The 20,778-nt window shown below is 38.5% G+C and overlaps 1 protein-coding gene across 1 annotated transcript in view; it reads right to left on the bottom strand.

The window, feature by feature from the left end:
• The window catches only part of CUBN (cubilin), a 161,696-nt gene that overhangs the window by 83,243 nt on the left and 57,675 nt on the right, over nucleotides 1–20,778 (bottom strand). Inside the window, exons 23-26 of the mRNA XM_088150530.1 lie at nucleotides 20,296–20,452; nucleotides 18,987–19,174; nucleotides 13,841–14,000; nucleotides 1,313–1,494 (exon numbers count right to left, since the gene is read on the bottom strand). Of these exons, the coding sequence (XP_088006656.1) occupies nucleotides 1,313–1,494; nucleotides 13,841–14,000; nucleotides 18,987–19,174; nucleotides 20,296–20,452 (687 nt within the window). The remainder of the gene's footprint in view (nucleotides 1–1,312; nucleotides 1,495–13,840; nucleotides 14,001–18,986; nucleotides 19,175–20,295; nucleotides 20,453–20,778) is intronic.

Genomic DNA, 20,778 nt, shown 5'->3' with positions numbered 1-20,778 from the left:
GTAGGCCATATGTTTTATCCATATTAACTTATGTGATCATACAGCACATGATGGGGAGAATCTCTTTTCATAATACTAGTCTATATGGATCAATAGTCTGACATGTTAAAGCTGCCTCATATGTTCTTTCCCGGCCTTATCAGTTCTGGCAAGCCTCTTTCCCTTTTTCGTATTCGAGTTATCCTGATGATCATTTCCCCAAAATATTAGGTGGGAACACGGATGAACATACTTTGTAATATGAGACCAACTCCCTTGGATTCATAATGGCTGGTTTTGTACATCATGATAACAAGTAAGCCAGTTTCTTTAATGATGGTTTGCTGAATAACCCATAATAGTATGGTGGTTTGCTCAATTACAAACAAGGAACCTACATTATAGTGTGAGATATACACCCAGCCAGGGCATTTATATAACAATAACAGGAATAACTGGACCTTGGCAGCAGATTGATGTAGAATTAAGAAATATTAGGAACAAAAGTAGGAATTAATGTTAATACTTGCAGTTAATGTTAATACTTACATTAACATTAATTTAGTTCAATTTAAGGTTTCAAAATATTCTTGTGCGATCATATCACTTCTGCACAGGAAAACATGAACAATATAAAATGAACTCCAGTGGGCAAATGTTAGCTACTATGATCATTTTGCGTATCTATGTGGTAACTCATGACAAACCAAGAAAAAAACAATGCCTGAAGCATTATTGCATTTCATGTTTATCTTTATGGATCAATATAGGCTTCTTTATAATCTTCTGCTTGTTTTAAGACAGGAGTGAGAAAATGGCAGAACAACATCAAGCACAGCAAGACGGTAAAGAATGGTAGGCACTATCATTTAGCAAAATCTGGTGATCTATGGGCTCTCCAGTCCTGAACTGACATTATAGCAAGAAACATCATTATGGTCATAATTAAAAGTGAAGTATGAGTTCAGCAGTGTCTGTGAGGGATGGGAGTGAGGAGTATAAAAAAAAAAAGTCAAGATGGCAGTCATAGAGAGCTCTGAAACAGCAGGGCTCTGATCATGTAGCATAACCACCACCTTTACTTTTTTTGACTTCCTCTGTGGATTCTGCTGATTGAGCCAGACCTTGGCTCGAAAATAAAACATTAAATAAGTTATAATATTAACCATATATCTGAACTTAAAACAAAAATGTGTTCAAACTTGCTTACAGAATATAAAACTAAGAATACTGAAATATAATAATACAAACAAATAATGGATTTTTTAATACCATGGGCATTCAGAAGATCTGAAGTTCCCATAGATTATCATACTGAAATAAAAGCACCTACCTCCAGAACATTATGGTTGCAACTTGAATTATATTCCACATCAAATTCCAGAATAGTCAATTGAATGCTACTACCTGGGGCTGTGTGAATATACCAGTGACATTCCCTATTCTGCGGGTCCTTATTTGGATAGCCAGGGCTATGGAAAGATCCAGATGGCTCAGAGAATTCTTCACCACACCCTGAAAAAAACAGGCAACACTGTTTAGAAAAGCAGATGATGATGATGATGATGATGATGATGATGATGATGATGATGATGGCGGCTGCCCACTCCAGCAGACTCCAAATCCAAAAAAATGGTAAAAATGGTTAAAAACATAAAACATAGACAGCCTAACAAGGTTGGAACAAATTTAAAGTATCAAAACGTACACACGTGCAGGTATAACAGCTTTACAATAAAAATGCCTTTCATACAGCCCTGTTGATCTCTAACATCTTTTAAATCGCTCTTTACCATCACTTTTTAAAAATAGAAATCTAGTATTGTACCATTTCATTATTGTTCCAGTCACTTAAGGTAGAAGGATTTCACCCCCATCTCTAAAATTGCCCACATACCTGATTGGAAGATGAGGGTGAAATCCTACCTCAGGTGACTGGAAATGCAATGAATTGGTGCACCACTGGATTATTTTTTTAAAAAAAACCCACAGGAAAAATTAGATACAGTAGCTCAGGAAAAAAATAGAAATGATAAAATTTTGTTGGGCTTCAAACTAGCAACCTTCTATTTACAAGGCAAGTGTTGCAACCATTGTGCTATTACAACATTCATGATGAAGGTAGCTCTAAAATATTTTAGAGATGATGATAATCGTTGGCTTAGTTGAGGAGTATTCCTGCCTCTACAAAGTAGCCAATGAACTACTGCAACAAACTGAAGCACACTATCTAAAATATGCAGGAGCACTTGAGGCAACCTAATATAGAAAAGTGTAGCTTGAAGTTGAGCAGAAAAATGCACCCAGAGATCACTCTGATAGTGAGTGGGGGATTAACAGATGATGTTGCCAGCTTGTAGTAGTGACAGAGCAACTAAGCAGTCCTATGTTGCATTCCAGATCATGGAATAGGAGGCCATGATATTGATTTATTTGCTGGGCCTAATTCTATTTGATTATTGATGATCAAATAGATAATTGATTGCTTTGCTGCAATATTATACTACTAATTTTTTTATTAGGTATTTAACTTAATTGTTGTATTACTAACATTCTAGAAATTTTGTTTGCTTTGGAGGTTTATGAGCAGAAAAACAATTTAGAGATATTAAAATATCTATTAATCCCCAAATCCAAAGAAATGAAAATTTAATGTAAACACTGAATAGGCAGAATATTATTTTACATATTTCATCATGGATGTGATAGGAATACTGACTCAGAAAAAAAAAATGTCTGCATCAAAATGGATAGTCTGTTGTGTGAGAATATGGGAATGTCTGAAGAGGTGTGACTATATAGGAGGCCCTATCTCATGTCAGCACCACTTCAGGAATGTGATATGGAACATGAACAAGTCTACCATGGCAAGCTTGGTAACAGATATTCATACGTTTACAAATCTCCAAGTTTCTCTCTGTCTAGAATGAAAATATCATGGACACTTTGGAACATAGACTGATTTTACCAAACCCTTCTAGTTTTCCTATATTGCCTTTTTTTAAAATCTAGTGGAATTTGTGTTGTCTCTTAGAATCTTAGCTTTGTGCAGTTAAAACTATTTTGGAAAAAAAAACCACACAAATTCGGTGTCTTCCTTTAGCAAAAGCACATAAAGAATTCCCTTATATTTTCAGTGAGTCACTATTAATGTCAGTCAGCTGCTTTTTACATGAGGAGGAAAAAGATTAGTCATATCTGTCATTTCACTGCATTTGGTCTCTTGGGAAACAAAAGTCTGTGATTTTAATTCAAACTGCTCTTTTATCTATTTAGATATTTAAAGGAATGGTTGAGATCCATGCTCTGACAACATATGTCGAAGTCTGGTTCATTAAGCAGGCATGAAACATTGACTCATTCTGGGGAAGTAAGAAGAGCTCCTGGGAGGATGTGGCTTCTTCTCAGTTTTGCATAGGTGGGAGCAGAATGACCAGCTGTTATCCTTCCAAGATACTGGAGTCAATGGCTTAGGTGATGTCATTTTCACAGCATACAGCTGCTGTTCAAGAAATGTGCACGGTTTATGCTAATCTATGTCTGGAACTCCAGTCCACATTTTATCACAGCCTTTTCCAGCATGAAGTTCTTCAGATGTGTGGAATTAGAATTCCTATCTTCCCTAGCCATAGTTAGCATAGGAGATTACGGGGAAGTGTAGTATAATACATTGCTGGGCACCAGATTTGGGACAGCTAGTCTATACAAACAAATTTGTATGAACTTATTTAAGCATTTTTCCTCCCAATTATACCATAGTGTTTTATTATTATCTCCTTTGATACTAATGCTGTATTGGCACTAGAATTTAGCCCATCACTGTTTTGATATTTCAAAAAATAAAGTTTTTAAAATGGATTTGCAGCTAACAAACATCAAATATAAAGTTAAAGATTAGCTCACACATAACAAGAAATCTTATTTTTTTTCCTGGATGAATGAAATTTGACATTCTTACTCATCCTTTCCTCTTCTTTTTCACAGTTGTACAGAGGAGACTGGAAGTTTCCTTTTTCTGTTTCTTCAACCCGATGAAAGGCTGGAAAGAAACAGTTAGAGACTCTTGTCTATCTGTCAGCAGGATAACTCTCTGAAAATAAGAGTGGAACAAGACCAGATTTGTGGTGCTGGGAGAAGCCAACCAAAAATAGTTCAGGTTCAAAAATGGGTTAGATTCAGCCAGGAGTTTCAGAGAAAAATATCCAGGAGAAAAAAAAAATCCCAAAGCACCCCTATCTGTGGGGCAGTTGAGCAGTGCTCCCATACTCTTCCCTCTTGGCCACATGACCCAGAGTGGGGTTGCTGTTAATGTTGGGGTTCTGAAATGTTAGAACAAAAACCATGAGGAGGAGAGAAGATCCATTCCTACCTCATGGAGAGCCATGAGGAGAAGGGAGGGAAAATGAGGGAAACAGGAAAAGAGGCGGGCTCCAAGCCCCACCCACACAAAGCAGCAAAGCTAGGCTGCAGCGAAGCCGCCCCTCCCATTGTGCTTGTGTGAGACAGGCTTGGTTGAAATCCCATATTTTCCATCTTCCAACTTAAGAAGTTGGAAAGAGTTCTCAAAGCTGTGCTGAGCACGCTTTCCCTACTTCTAAAATCTAGTCACAGCTTCATTAGGTCCCAGTTCTAGGAACTGTGGATTGCTTAAACAGCAGTTGATACAGTACATCTCATTAATGTGAATTTAGAGAATAATAGAGGCTTGCAGAATGATGGAAAGATGGCTAGCCACCCCCTCCCACCAAAAACTACTAGCACTCTCCATGAGTTAGCTTACATTCAAAAATGCAGTATTTGAAAAAGAAATTTTAGATAAATTGTGTAACATCTGGAGAATGAGGGAGAGAAACAGATGCCTCTTTCACAGGGGAAGCAAGCTTGCAGGCATCTGGAGATCAGTTTTCAGTAGAGTATAACCGAGCATAAATGTGGGGGTAAGAAAAGGAATTTGCTTTCACTAGTGCTGGGGCAGGGTATACAAGAAGGAAGTTACTGAAACTGAACCACTGTGGTTTGCATTTTGACTAGCCATATCTGATATTTCATGTGGAGTTTTTATGCTTCTGTTATTTGTACTAGCAAAAATAATCTCTTCTGTACTATTCCAATTATTTGCTAGAGTTTTATTAGGTGGCTGTAGATATAGTTCCACACTATGAACGTTGTTTCCTATTTCAACCTCATTTTCAAAGGTTTTTCATATGTACTGAGTTGCATTATCAATAAATATTAAAGGACACTAAATAAACGAATAAATGTGGATTCAAAGAAGTATCATGGTACTATCTGGAAGGTCAGAAGTCACAGTTGTGGTCCTGATCAAACACTGTCCACTGTTGATTAAGACCTCAGTAGGCAAAAGATTTAGAGCCTGACCTCTTGGTTCATGAACCATGGTGTCCATTATTACATGAACCATAGAAGCCTATAAGTTTCTGACAGCCCAGTTGCAAATAGGCCAAAATTCCAGGAGTAGTGTTCTTAAGATGCTGCAGCTACATTATTTTGTCAATAAGCAAATTCCAAAAGTGTACAACTTAAAGCGCAATGGATAAGCACATAAGAGTAATTCTAGTACTAATTACTATAATCTTATTATCTTTCCCTATTTCAGTAGGTGAAAGAAAATTTCTTATCAAAGGGAAACAGTGTAGATACAGTAAACATTTTTATGAAGATTAAACATTGTTATTATGGCCTTCCCATAAAATGACAAAAGGTTGTATGCATTCCATGATTATAAATATACTTAGAATTTCAAGGCCAAATACAATGTCAAGCAGATATTGAACTTTTAAAACTTCACTTCAAGGATATGTCCTTATCGTAATAATTCATATATCTTTTCTGCCTTAAAAATACTGATTTTTTTTCATTCTGTTGCACCAATATTCTACCTATAAAGTTACCCTGTTCATAAACAATTTATTTGTGTGCTGTGACAACATTGGTGTGATTTTCTTTTAGGGATGTGCAAATCAATAGTTTATTTAACAGTTGTGTTAACAGGAAAATATTTGAATATGTTGAGGTTTTTAAGAAAAACTGTAGAAACATATCTGTTACTGTTCTTCACTTTCCTTAACATATGGAGTGATTGGATATGCCTTCCCTAATTAACATAATTGCAAAAATAAATTATCTGATAACTTTTTTGTAAAACCAAAGTTTCCTGTGATCCTGAAGTTATTTTTAAAATTGCATTATTTATTCAGTTACCTTCTGGGATCTATTCCTTTGAATGTCAGCCATTAAAAATTTGGGCCATTACAAACAGGTTACTTTTCAAGATGCCCCAATACCTATTTCCTTTTTTTTTTTTTTTACTAGCATAAGGATGCCCCTTATCTTCAGGCCAACAGAATTTAAATGAACATTCATAGCAAAACAGAAATGTAATGGACCTTGGAACTGATGCCGCTTTTCTCAAGAAACCACATTTTTGTGTGGTTTAGTTTCACAGGAAGCTACCACAGGACTACTTTGGCAGCAATGTGCCGTAGTTCTGGGATAGAAAGAACTGGGAGGGTTTCAGGGTAAATAGGCATTTCTGATCAAACTTCTCCTACTGACTCCATCTTGTTAGCCACAAAAAGGGGTTTGCTGACATTTGATATAGGCCAGTCTGGTGGAAATATTGTGACATCTAATTGCAGCAAATCTTGTTCAGCAAGTCTTGTGCAGTACTTTCAGATTAACAGGAATTATTTTCTTGGACAAAATAACTCGGACAAAATAATTTTTAAAAGATTCATTAGCATTTATTTTTAAAAAAATAAATACAATTTAATGAAATGAACTGATAACATTGAAGATGTGGTTCAGACTAAGATTCTGGGCTGAATGAATGAATGTGTGTGTGTGTGTGTGTGCATGTGTGTGTGTTTTACCAATGGCTTGAGGTAAAACTACCTTGCAATTTTTCACACTGTTTTTCTACCTTATTTTGGGTATGCTCGTGTTCAAACTTCCCTTGGTGATATTTGAAGCTTATTTTATTGTTGGAGATCCTGGAGGCTGCTGTTCTTAAGGCATTCTGTTACATAACTTTCCATCATTCTGAAACCTCCCTGGAAGTCCATGCTTTGTAATCTCAAAACAAAAAACATGGGAGGAGTTCCCTCCCAACAGTGGCACCTGCGTAGTGCTTAAAAAAGTCAAGATGATGGTAACGAAAGTGTCATGAAGCCCTGCCTATTTCGTATGCGTGTCAGAGATGGGGTTTAATGGCATTACTGTACCATGATTGCTATCCTGACCTTTTTAACCTCCCACTTCTGGTATGCTATGCCTGATGGCTTCCTTCATATATAATTGATGCACAGAAAGCCATCAAAGTTTTGTGAAGGTTGGAGTAGGCAAGGTAGAAAATACATTGATTAGCTGAGGGTTTAAATACTGGGAGTATACACATATCATGATGTTTAGCCTTTGTAGAAGCTGTTTTTCAGCTTATTGCAGTTGCTTTGGCTTCAGTAAGGTTAGTTATCTACCTAAGTTTTGTCTTTGAATCTTCTGCTAAGCTTGTGAGTGTGTTTGTGAGTCTGAGAAAGTTATCTGTAAGCTGCCTGACAAGATTCTGAAAAAATTATTTATACAAGCCCTCCTTTCACCCCCCTCTGCCATCCCCTAAATGCAACACCTCCACATTCCACTCATGAAGATTTCTCTATAATCCTTATTTCTTCTGAAAGAATGTTCACAGCAAATCCACTTTCATCAACATGATGTGCATTGATTAAAAAGGAGAATCTGCCTGAAATTATTTTGTATTTATAGCTGTATTTGTATTGCTGAACAAGTAAGTTAAATATCTATCTATCTATCTATCTATCTATCTATCTATCTATCTATCTATCTATCCATCTATCCATCCATCCATCCATCCATCCTTACCTACCTACCTATCCTGCCTGAACACAATTAGGATAAGTAAAAAATCCATTCTCACAGCTGAAATCCCCTTGCTGCTGAAGCTATTTTCTGCCAGCTAACTCCAAGATCTGCTGGCAGAGACATCTGCCTGTAGAAGAGCCAGATGAGGTAAGCAATCATGAGATCACGGCTTCTGGAGTTCATTCCAACCCTTTAAAAAGCACTCCACTCTGGGACATGCGACCAGAAGCAAGGAGGGAGGTGAGCTTAGAATGGAAGAGTCAGCAACATTCTGAGTCATTGCCCAACTGCACCTCCCAGTAGAGTCCATTGAGTTGCTGTTGTTTTCTGGAATGTTTTTCTCGGCGCACCATGACTATTTCCAGACTTGATCTCTCTTTTGATGGCCTCTTCCCCAATATAACTCTAGTTCACTTCTATTCGAGTTTTAGGAAGTATCCCTGCTGACTGGCTGACAGTTCTGAGCTGCTTTGCTTAGTTTCTTTCTAACATTTCATTGAATTGGAAATAACAGAAAGAAGCAGAGAAAGGAGGGACCTAGACGTCTGCTGGATCACGCTAACACAGCCAAACCAGGAAGACCCCTATAATGCTAGCAAAAATCGAGGCTGAGCAGAAAGTGGTCACGTTCAACACACTGAATCCAACAAAAGCTCCCCAAATCAAATGTAGGGTACAATTAATTGAGTACTACACTTCCACCTACCTAGCAGGATCAGGTGGGAAATAGGAAGGCTAGCCCTACATACCATACAGACATAGTTCATGTAAATGATACCTATCCATGATTCTCTTCAGCAGGTGCTCTAAAACAATTACTGTCCACTTCAGGAATAATTCTTATTATTCAAACAGTTGGATATCAAAGACAGGAAAATGAAGCCAGATGGTAGCCTAATCATATTATGACACAATGACTAAATTTCCCTTTGGAGAGGAAATGATACATTCTCTATAAAAATGGTAAAAAAATATTTTCTCTACCGGTATTTATCTGCAAAACCAGAAGGTAGGATTAGGGATATTTTTGGCAGCAAGGAGAGAGAAAGATCTGACTTTTCTGCCATTAAACAAAGAATACTTTTTGCCATTTGTTGCAACAAAGGAGATAACTTTTCAAAAACTAGACACAAACAGAGACATAAGACTATAACAAAGATATAAAGCATGACTTGGATCTGTCTTGAAATGAACTTTAGTTCACTTCAAAAGACTTACAGTATTGCATTTGCAAAAGGTTGTAGGGCAAAAGGATACTTGGGTCTAGGCAAGAAAGTTTGGGATGTGACTAAAAACCCTGATGAAACTTGAGAACTGGTTCCTTTTTTAATAGCTTCCAAAGGTCTCAAAGTCCCCTTTAAGCGTGCCTGCTTATCTGTGCCAAAATTGCTTAGAAACCTTTCCCACCCCAATAGCAACTACAAAGAGGCCCAAGTAAAATTGGAAACATTACACTTGAAGCGATTTTTTAATCTCTTCCTGCTCCTGTTGCATTTCCAGCTGAAAATTAATCCGCCTCCCAAACTATCTTTTAGGCTTGAGATGGCAATTCGTTGCATGAGGGAAGGGCAATGGAAAGAGAAAAAATTGGGGAAAATATTCTGCCTTGCATGTTATCTTTCTAATCTTGCTTATAGTACATGAATACTGTGCCAATTGTTTAAATAGCATTTTTCAGCCAACTCATGTGATTGTGATGAAATGAAAAGGGGAATGAAAGAGGGAAGAGGGAAAGAATTTCTTTAAAAACTTACGTGTGGAAGAAATGATTTATCTTATTAAGTTCATGAGATATTTGCAAGACCTTCTCTTACTACATTCACTTCACGTGCAGCGGAAGACACCATTTACTGTATACAACTTTTAAAACAGGAGCACTTCCTGAAATAGTCAAATGATCATGCAGTGTTCAGTGGTCACACGATCATTCCATTAAGGTCTGTAGCAAAGGAAAGCTGTATATGCAAACCACACATACAAACTTCCTTTCCTGCAGGATAACTTCCTAATTAATGTGTTTGAATGATTCTGCAGGCTTTCTTCTTTTGAAGCGTACAGGAATGCAGAGATAACCTTGAAGAAGGTATGTAGGAACAGTTAAAGCAAAATTAAAGACAATTTAGTCTTGGGAAAAGGAGGGAGTGTGAGAGACACTTAAAATAACTCTGCCATGACCTTGTTTGGTATAAAAGCGAGCAGAGGGAAACTCTGGCTTTTAAGATTCTGTCAATATATCCTACAATAAAGTAGCATTCCTGTCCATGTTGAGAAACACAAAGAATCAGAAGCAAACACTGAATCTAAATAGAAGAGCCAAAGCTAGCTAAAAGGTGCAGTCAATGGCCAATGCCTGCACAGAGGACATCTTAAAGACTACTCTGGCAAAAGGTCAGCTAAAAAATACACGACAGATTAAGAAAAATACAGAAGCAAAAATACAAACATGTAAAGGTGGTTAAAACTGCATTGCTAAAAACTAGAAGTTTTTTTTTTTAAAGAAAGAACAATTGTAACCCAAACTAAAGAAAACATTTATAAAGTGGATTGTGAATTGTGATCCACAAAAGTTTAGGCAACGATAAATTTGTTAATCTTTCCCGTGCCAGAAGAATGTTATTTTTCCCACAAGGCACTAACACAACCATCATTGTAGAAATGATGACAAGGAAGCCCAAGAGGAATTTGAAGCGCAAAATGCCTGAGGATTTTGAAAGCTCTCTTCTTTTCACCTTCACATCCCTTCTGTTTCCTGGTGAGCAGCCAAGAACGCTTGCAGCCCAAGGAAAAGCAACGGATAAGCATTGCTAATGAAAAAAAACAGGGAACAGGGCCCCTGAGGAGCGATAACAAGACTGCCAAATGGAGCCTCAGGCTGGCATTTGGGTCTTTATCTGAATTTCACCTCCTGCTCCGGATTGCTGTCAGGAGTTTGTTTCGCTCCTCCTGAATGCCTGGACAACATATTACCAGATCATTTCCAAATCTGTTTAACCTTCCTTCAGGCACAACTGATCTGTCAGACATTTTATTATGAAAAAATTATTCTATATACTGTTCTTTATAATAAAGTGTGTATTTATGTGTGTGTGTGTGTGTGTGTTTGTCTATCACATTGCACCCAGTGTTGTCATTATGAGCATTATGCCTGATGCAAGGTTAAAGGACCTTATACCATTTTAGACCATTATAGGAAGCATAATAAACACGTGGATTAGATATAGCCTGTATTCTTTTTCATTTGTTTCTAATGGCTCTATAGCTCTACAGAGGGCATGTTGCTTTAGGAGAGGGTGTATGAGGAAGAGTTGAACTGAGATTCAAAAATGTAAGAAAAGCAAGAGCTTTAAATAATAGAGGACAGAGTATTCCCTATTATTAGGGAACGGGCAGAATTGGAAACCACTTACACATGAATAAAAGACTCTAGAGTCTCCTCTCTGGGTTGGATGATGTCATCTCCATTGAGAAAAGCAGCTTCCCGCTTTTCTTTGTGTGGGTCTGGGATGACATCATCTCAGAGCTCTTTAGTTTTATTCCCTTTACATTTTCTCCCTGCTGAATGTCAGCAGAACGGCTTGCTTCCCATAAAGCCTTCTCTTCCCAGCAATGTTGCCAGGATCCCCTAACCTCCCCCTTGCCCACACATGCCCTTTGAATACGAAATATGTGACCAGTCTAGCCAGAGAGAGAAAGAGATGGCAAATAATTGCATTTTGTAAGGCTGTCCTGGAAAGGGGTTCCCTTTCAGATATTGAGTAATAAACCATACAATTTAACAGCTCAACCCTGGCAGGACCCAGAGGCAGATTCCAGCTGCTTCGCTATCACAAATTTAATAATGCAAAGTGATTAGGCAGAAAGAGGAGCTGCAGCAATTTAATTATTGTTTCCATCAGCTTCACATTCTCTGCAAGGATTATGTGACTATTACCCTTACATAGCTCAATCAGGAAAGCTACCTTAATGTTTCCTGACCTGCATAAAAGGCAGATGTAAGCATAAATGATCATCATCTTGATCAAATTGCATTAATTCTTGTTTGGTCAAGAAAGTGTGTGTTTCTTATGGTACTCGTGTCCTGAGGGATGGTCACAGCCCTACAAATAACTGACCATTTCCAGGCCCACTCCAAGGTTTGGATGCTGACTTTTTAAGGAGACCTGATCCCCAATATGCACAGGAGGTACGGTACCTAGATGATCTTGGTTGAACTTGAAAATGTTTCCAGAGGCTTGGACCTAGTGGATGGTGGACCACCAGGAAATTCCTAGAACTGTAGACTAGACTGGGGGGTTGAAAAAAGCATCCCTGAAGAATGCAGTGATGACCAACCTCCATACTGTTGTTAACACACACACACACACAGAGAGACAAAACTCATAGTATAGTTCTACCTAGCTGGGTAATGAAACATTTGCAAGAAAAGAACCAAGCTCAGAGAACGCCAAGGACTCCACAGTTCAACCCTGAGCTACACATATTCGCCTCTGTTGGTGTCCATAGTATAGTTAGGAGTCAAGCTCAAGGGAGAATGTACTTTTCCAGCTCTGTGTACTTGCCTAACACTCTGTTTATCCTCAGAGATGCTTCTTCAAATGAGGTTAGGTGGGTGCTTGCAAGAGACAGAAACGTTTCACTTTTGGCCTCCACTTGTGACATGCCTACTATCTTTTCAACACTAGGTTGAAGCATTCCATATCTTCCAGCCATTTGTAGGGTTAGATTAGTCTGACTTTAATTGCCTGCTTATTGTGGGATAATAATATAATACCTTTTATCATTTGTAATACCTTTCATGTGTCACTGATTATGGCATCTAATTGCTTTGATCATCTTTTTATTTTAATATTTTTACACAGCTGGGTGATTCTACTCAGAGAATTTTGATTAGTGGACAGATCAGGGCAACAAAAATAACAAAACGTACATCACGTCCAAAGAAAGATATAACCCCTAAAATTGGAATAAATGAACAATAAGCAAACAAACCCTTATACAACCACATTTTCTGGGAACTAAAATGGAGAAAGAATGCTACTGTCAGTGGACCTGCCTAGCAGAACAAAGCTTCCACGTTGCACAGAAGTATTAATTACACCAGGGTGCAGAGTTGTCCAATTTCCAACAGCCCCCATTACCAGTGACAAAACTCAGATGTGCTCAGACATTAACAGGTGGCCATATTCATCACCATGACATGCTAAGCTTCTCCTGTACTTCTGTGGGTATGAAGCTGGTCTACCAGAAATTCAACTTTTTGATCACTCTGGCCCAATCTGGCAAGAAGAGAGATCCTTCTGGGCCATCCCGTGTGTTACAGTGTTGGCAGAAGTGCGCGGCACCCTTTTTGGCAGCTACTGTCCACCACAATCCTTCCCCGCCCCCAGCAGCATAGCATCATGGCGATACAGTCAGTCTTCAAGCATTTCTGGGTGGAGGAAGATTGCACTGCCAGTGCTTAAATTTTGTTTCTCAATGCCAACATCAGCTAAAATGTTCCCCATTTTACAGCCTCCAGCTGAGGTAATAACATGAAAGAAGGGCATTTCGGCTCAAAGCTATCTTGTCATGATTCTTTTCTTTAAAAAAAATTGCTGGCAGCCCTAATATAAATCTGTAAGAAAGATAATGGTTGTCACACTTTTAAAATGTAACATTACTGCGATCATTGTATTCCTAATTAAAGAGTGGGCAGTCTTTCTCTGGGTGAGCACCACACTTTATTCCTTTTTCTTCCTAACCAAACATCACTATGGCCAAAGGCCACACGTAAAGTGAGCTGAGCTGTGACACAACATGAGCAGGTTTAATGGGAAAACAAAACAAAATTTTAAAAACTGAAACAAAAACAAAACAGCAGTTCACATTAAAAAAAGAATCATGTTAGGGAGTTAATTCAGAGAATGGTTTGCTGCTGATTTGGGGCAGAAAATATTACTGCCAGAATATCACCATGACTTACCATTTACTTTCCATAGCATCTGAAATCCAGTAGACTCATCTATTTGATCAGAGAAAAACGCCACATGAAGACTGGAATTCGTGGTACCTCCAGATGGGAGATCACTATCTCCGCAAAATATGCCAATCAAATTGGATTGAGCATTGGGCCCATCATAAAGCTGAAAGGAAGTGGAAAAGACTTATCTGTGAGATGCTGACTATTTTTTAAATAGGGTCATGGTTATGTCTATCTTCTCTCTCTAAGTGACGGCTCCATGCTCTTCATCGTATCTCCATCACTGGCTTCATAGCCTTTCAACTGTTGTAAGGTCAATTTTTGCAGTGAGGAGTCTCCCTGCTAGAGAACTGTATATTCCTACTGCAGGAAAGGTGCCAACAATGGATATGTTGATATGGCAATGGGTAGGAATAGCGCATGCATTTCCCCCCTCCATTTGTGTAAATGACATAACACCCAAAGAGGACACCAGTAATATTTGCAATTACTGCAGCTATGGATTCCAAGATACATCCCTGGCTTGCTCAGTCAGAATAAAAAGCAGGAAAGAGAAACTCTCCAAGTACGTGAAAATATTGCTCCAGTTCTGCGTTAACTTCTCACTCGAGATTATTTAGTTTGTGAGCAGGATTGCATTGGGGGGTGGGGCAGAGAGAAAGAAAGAGAGATGGGATAGTTCAAAAGTCAAAAGAATCTGGTGTTGGCAATAATTAGTTCCAGAAAACACCCTTCCCCTTCAAGTTTTCCCTCCCTTAATTTAATCAGCTGAAAGGCCATTTTTCTTCCCACTGTTACGCAGATCACTTTTTTATACAGTCCTTCTGCAAGCAGGCTATTTTTCACACGCACAAATAACTTCATGTTGCACTGCTTCCAGCTTGGTTCCCAAGTGAAGACCTTGTTAAATCCAACTGAAAACAAGACAGCTGTAAATATTAAAGAGCTCGACAATAGCTAGAGTGGAATGTGTTTGCTGGAACTATGCAGTGCTTAGAGAAGAAAGACAGCTGTGCTGTCTTGAATATCCTGATGGCTATTCAGTCCTCAGAAAAGTATTTGCAGGAGACCATCCCATTGCACTTGGGTCTGCGATAATCACCTCTCCGCGTGTTATATCTTGCTTGAGAGCTTTGATGGAAAGTAATGGCTACAGAAGGGTAGGGCAGACATTTCTCTAACATTTATATTTCAGACATTAAACTTGGTCTCCAAAAGAGAAAGTGTCAGAATTGTTTCTCCTCATGGAAAAGATACCCAGGCTAATCCAGCCCTCTTCTTTTATGCACATCGCCAATGTAATGCAGAGTTAGAAATTACTCGTTTTCCAGCCACCAGGTTCAAGCCTGGTGCCCCAGGGAGACTTGCCTGCCCAGACCATAATACTGTGCCACCGTGGCTATCATCAATCCATTCCTTTGCGTTGGTACAGTCCATCTTCATGGAGACCAATAGGAGCAATATTTAACACTCATAAACCCAGTACATTGGCTATCTAACTCTGACCACCTTTCAAATGAAATTATCCTTCCTTAATGTTGGTCTCGAACTGAGTCCAAAAGCAGTGTGATGGTGTGGAAAAGAAGACTGAGTACTGGGCAGTCAACTAAAGGAAGAAGGCCATTCCCATGACTAATATACACCCGTGAGCTTGAACGTGGAAGTTTTTTATGTGACCAACCAGTTTGTACTGTATGCTATCTCAACAAATGTTAGCTCTTATTCTTTCTTCCATTAGAGATCGATGATACAGTCCAAAACGTTCTTCCCCAACCTGGCAGTGCTGGCTGGGACAGATGGGGGTTGTAGTCTAATACATAAGGAAGGACACTTCATTTGGGCAATCTGTTAATCTAAGATAAATGTGGTGAGAAGCAAAACCAGAGCATCAGCATGACTGGACTACATGAATTATTTATAAATTCTTTTCTGCTTTGAAGGAGAAAAATGTCACTGCCAAAAAATGCAGATTTACTCCAAAAACCATGAAAGTTATCTGTGGTATTTCCTGCAGTAAGGCTTTGACTGGGTATAGGGTTCTGCCAGTGAAGTTCTCTAAATCAAAAAGAAAAATAAAACACATTGGTTGAATTTATACTGTATCAGACTTTAACTCCCACTCCCATAAAACATAAGTCCAGAAACCAAAATTAAAGAATGCCAATGTTCATGAATGATATTTTTGAAATGGAAATAAATCTAACCAATAAATGCAACCCAGTTGGAAACAGCTGCTGAAGCAAAAAAGGGTTCTATGCTAGTTCCAAGCAAAAGGTGAAAATAAAATCTGTGTTATTATTCTGCAGCAGGAGTGTGTGGGATGAAAGTATTCAATATGCATTATGCATACTGAACAGAGCAACTCTACTGTACAACATCTAAAACACAGGAAGGGAGTTTCTAGGGTTGCTACTTGTGGGGTTTGCTCCCTGTTTATATGAGGTAGCGACACACATATGCAGCCTCACACTGATGACGTTATCTATTGGGTAATGTCTATAAGCAAACACTCAAACTCAGAGAGCACCAAGAACTCCACAATTTCATGTTTGTCATTAAAAGCATAAGAGCCCTATCCCAAAATGTGGTGGCAACTCTTTCAGTCAAGAAGCCTCTTCCAACTTCCTGTTGTATTGGAACAGATGATACGGATATGATCTAAGGTTTTATGAGTTATAACTATTTTTGGCTATTCGCCTTCTAAAGTAAAGATGCTCTCAGTCATGTCTTGTTGATTAGTATGGTTAGGCTAGTTCAGAACTGGGAAGGGTGTCAGGGGATACGTTAGCAAGAGCTGCAGTTTTGGACACTTTACTTGGTGGTATAGTGGAGCAGAGAAGACAATGGACATAGAATGAAGCCAAAATAATGAATTAGAATGAACTAGAAACATGCTTAAAGATGGGAGTCAAACAATCTTCTTGAACAATTCCAACTGAAATCCAAGATGGCTGGATTCTACTGGAATAAAAATCAAAATAGTACAGATGCTTTGTTCTGACCTGAAACAAAACACTTGGAACACATAACCCCTGAAACGCTCAAAATGACCTGGTTCAAGTTTGAAACGGCCCATTTGGGATTCTTTCCTTTGATGAGAACTTTTGGAATAACACTGCATGAAATAGCCATATTTTGCAATGGGTTCAAAGATTGTGGCAGTCATGAAACAAAACTTTTGACTCACATTCAATTTGTTTTGAGCTTGGGATACTCAACATTTTGAACTCAAAACTTTTGAATGTTCCTAAAAACATAGTGGGGTGGTAGCCTCTCCACTCCACTGCTGAAACCAGAATATAGTGCTGAATGCTGTATATGAAACGAGAATTTTTTTGGAGAAAAGCGTACTGCTATAATAACATGCTGTAAAAGATGCTTAAGAATTTTGTTCTGACTGCCTTTATTCTTTGGCTTTTGTGATATAATTCTCAGCATGTGTATCAAAATAGGTATCAACATTTGCATTCTATGATATAAGAAAATATGCTTAGGAAACCATATTTTGTGAGAAAAGACATTGAATATATTTAAATACCAATACCACTTTACACGGAGATGAAAGAGCACATGAAGAATGAGCATGGAACTGAAAGAAGCAGTCCCCTTACTCCCCTAATTTATTGTTAAAGTAAGAATATAAGCTGCTTTGGGTAGGGACACACTTAAACTTGTGGAACCCTTTGGGGCCATACAAGGGGAGGGTTGATCATAAGTGGGATAGCATAGAGCAGTGTTTCTCAACCTTGGTGACTTTAAGATATTCCCCAATTCTGGGAGTTGAAGTCCACATATCTTAAAGTCGCCAAGGTTGAGAAACACTGATGTAGAGAGTAAGGAAGATGCCTTTGATGGAGTTATGCAGGAACCATTAGTCAAAAGGGAGCGAAACATTTTTAAGTTCAGAACAAGTTAACATTTGGAAGCGAGTTAGGCAGACATCTTCAGAACTCACTGAAATAGGAGAAGGAAGAGAAGGTACAATACAATCAGACTTGCAAGGCTCTGTTATGATAACCAATCTCAGTAAAAGCATTTTTAGCCTTCCTGTGGAGTTGGTCTTCTGGCCTGGTTTACCCAGCGGGGCTGACAGCGCCGAGTGTAGAGCCAGATATAGAGGCAGACTCATTCACAAGCATGCTAGTTATTCAGACATTATATGTTCCTTTACCTCTCTCTTATACATCTTCTTACCTCGTCTTACATTGGGATTACTTGGGGGAGCAGATGAAAACCCTCCCGTTCAATTCCTAATCACTAAACCTGGTTAAGGTTGCTGTTTTTCCTCTGAGGATAACTCACTCCATGAGTCAAATGTGTACGTTGAAAAAACAGGATTGTGCCATGCCAGGAATAAACCACTTGGAGCATTCTAGATATGGTAGCAATCGTTCCCATTATTTCTGACCACCGGCTGGGGTTTATACATCTGGGAGTGGGACCAGATTGCCCCCTTCTATGATAGATCAATACAGTCTATAGCTGCAGGACTGTAATTAATTGCTTTCTTGTGATACAGGAAAAAGGCATGTTGCTTTGACATGATAGGGTGTGTCAGCTGAGAAACATGCACAACTAAAAATAAATAATTAGTCACTCATTTTGGGATTTGGTTGTCTGAGACCCCTCCCCCATCTCTTTTGGTGGCACCATGGAAAAACAGTCTGTTAGTCATTTGAGGTTTATTATAATTAGAGGGTATTTTCTTCTTGCATCCTGTAGATTACTACTGTGGTTTAACTTCTGCTTCAGATGGCCTGATGGTAAATTTCTTAACTATTTAAGAATCAGATGCCTAAACCAATGCTGACTAACAAGGGGAGGGGGGGGTTATATGTTCAATAAAACCCCCTGCATTCAGTAATTACTGGGAAGCCTTCAAAAAGCAGATCCTTCTGGAACAGGGTTTCCCACCCTTGGTGACTTGAAGATGTATGGACTTCAGCTCCCAGAATTCCCCAGCCAGAAATTGGAAGTTATGGAATGGTTATCATCTGATTAGAACTTAGAGATAATGGAACTGCTACATCCTCAGGCTTGGAAGGAACAGAAAAGAGTTCTGCATTCCCTCACTTAGGGTGATCTATTTAATACCATATTTCAAAATATAGCATAACATTTTTATTTCAAACTCCCAAACTCCCATTACCTTTAAATGATCACGTTCACACCTTTCACCCCCTTTTGTGCTAAGTGCTTGGAAACTGTAGCTCAGGGTGTTACCAGCTGTAGTTTGGATGGTCCAGTTGCAATATACATCTGGAGGATAGTTGTCAGGGTAGCCCAAACTCTCCAAAATGCCTTGGGAACGGTTGGCAATTACTACTCCCTGGCAAACTTGGGGGGAAAAAACATTAAATTATATTATGTTTTCTATGTTTCCCATTTTAGGCATGAAAAGCATCCATTGGTACCAGTAGGTTCAATCAGTAGTTAGTGTTTATACCCTGTCCTTACAAAAAAAGGATACAGGTTTTAATTTTAAAATAAAATCCATATAGACTCTAAAGCCAGAAATAAATCTGGAGAAGGCAAATAATCTCTAACATAAGAATAATTTTCCAAAAAGGATCATAAACATTTTCAGAGATCATCTCCAACAAATTCTTCCCCACCTTCCATACTCCCAATAAATGTCTATTTGGAAAGACAAGTTTGCAAAGGCAATATCTAGGCTATCTGAAATGATGTTATAGCTTTGAGCTATTTGCAGATGAAAAGGTTTTCTGATGGTTTGGGACTTTGTGGTTTGAATAAATATGTGGTTGAAAAGAAAAGAACAGCCCACACATAAGGTGATAACTAGGAGTCTGAATAACTCTGGATTATTTAGAGTTTTGTTTTTTTTCAAGTACAGCATAATTCGTGAATCAGTTGGGGCTCCTGTGCCATGACCATTTTAACACTATAGAACAGTGTTTCTCAACCTTGGCAAATTTAAGGTGCGTGGACTTCAACTCCCAGAATTCCCCAGCCAGCATGGCTGGCTGGGGAATTCTGGGAATTGAAGTCCACGCACCTTAAAGTTGCCAAGGTTGAGAAACACTGCTATAGAGAGAAAATTTGAAGTAGCAGTTAAGGACACTGTTAAATTCTAGTCCTGCCTTAGGCACAAAAGCCAACCTGGGGGGCTTTGGGACAGTGACTCAGTCTGGGAAAAATGCAAAGGCAAACCGCTTCTGCCAAATTGTCAGGAATCAAGGCTGACATGAAGACACACAAACACACACACACAATTGTTGTTACAATGATAACGTGGAATGAACAAATGCACATTGTCCTGAATTTCTAATAGAAAGGATGGGAGAATCATTAGATCAGCCCGGTCTCTTTTATTGATTGCAGTTCAGGATTACATTCGTCTTTCACGTTATCCTAAATGTAATATCTGCACTGGAAAAGGATTCTAGATGTTCATTTAAAGATGCAGCAAATATCTATGAAGTGGTTGGACTTACCTTGCTTAAAATGAGCAAGGAAACCTCCTCCATTTAAAGACCGGTCTGTCCTTAGTTTTATATACAAATTGTTGCTAGAAGAACGTATTGTGGGTGGCACCTGCTTACCACAAAATTTGCCTAACATTTTACTGTTGCTGCTGTCACCATCGTACACCTGCAGTTATTGGGAAATATAAAGATTTTCATAGGAGAAACTGCAAAGGCACATCTGTTTCGCAAAGTGTTCAACTGTGAATTGATTTTAATGATATTATTTTCATTCTGATTTCAATTGTATTTATTTTACTATTGTGAATTAAATGTTGCGTCTTCCTGTTGTAAGCTGCCCTGAGGATTTATATAAGAAGAAAGGTGAGAATATACATTTAATAATAAATATGTAAAATTTTATTTTGATTTCCCAATCTAGTTTATTTGAATCTTCCTAGAAAAAGAGGATGCCAAAAATACTAAGAAAAATATTGAGGTCATTTATATAGC

The sequence above is a fragment of the Python bivittatus genome, unplaced genomic scaffold, assembly GCF_059951505.1.
Source record: "Python bivittatus isolate LINGU-HERP-01145 unplaced genomic scaffold, Pbiv_v1 ctg000610_np1212, whole genome shotgun sequence".
Taxonomy (NCBI): domain Eukaryota; kingdom Metazoa; phylum Chordata; class Lepidosauria; order Squamata; family Pythonidae; genus Python; species Python bivittatus.
Note: the sequence above shows the minus strand (reverse complement) of the source record. Positions and strands in the feature narration are given on the sequence as shown.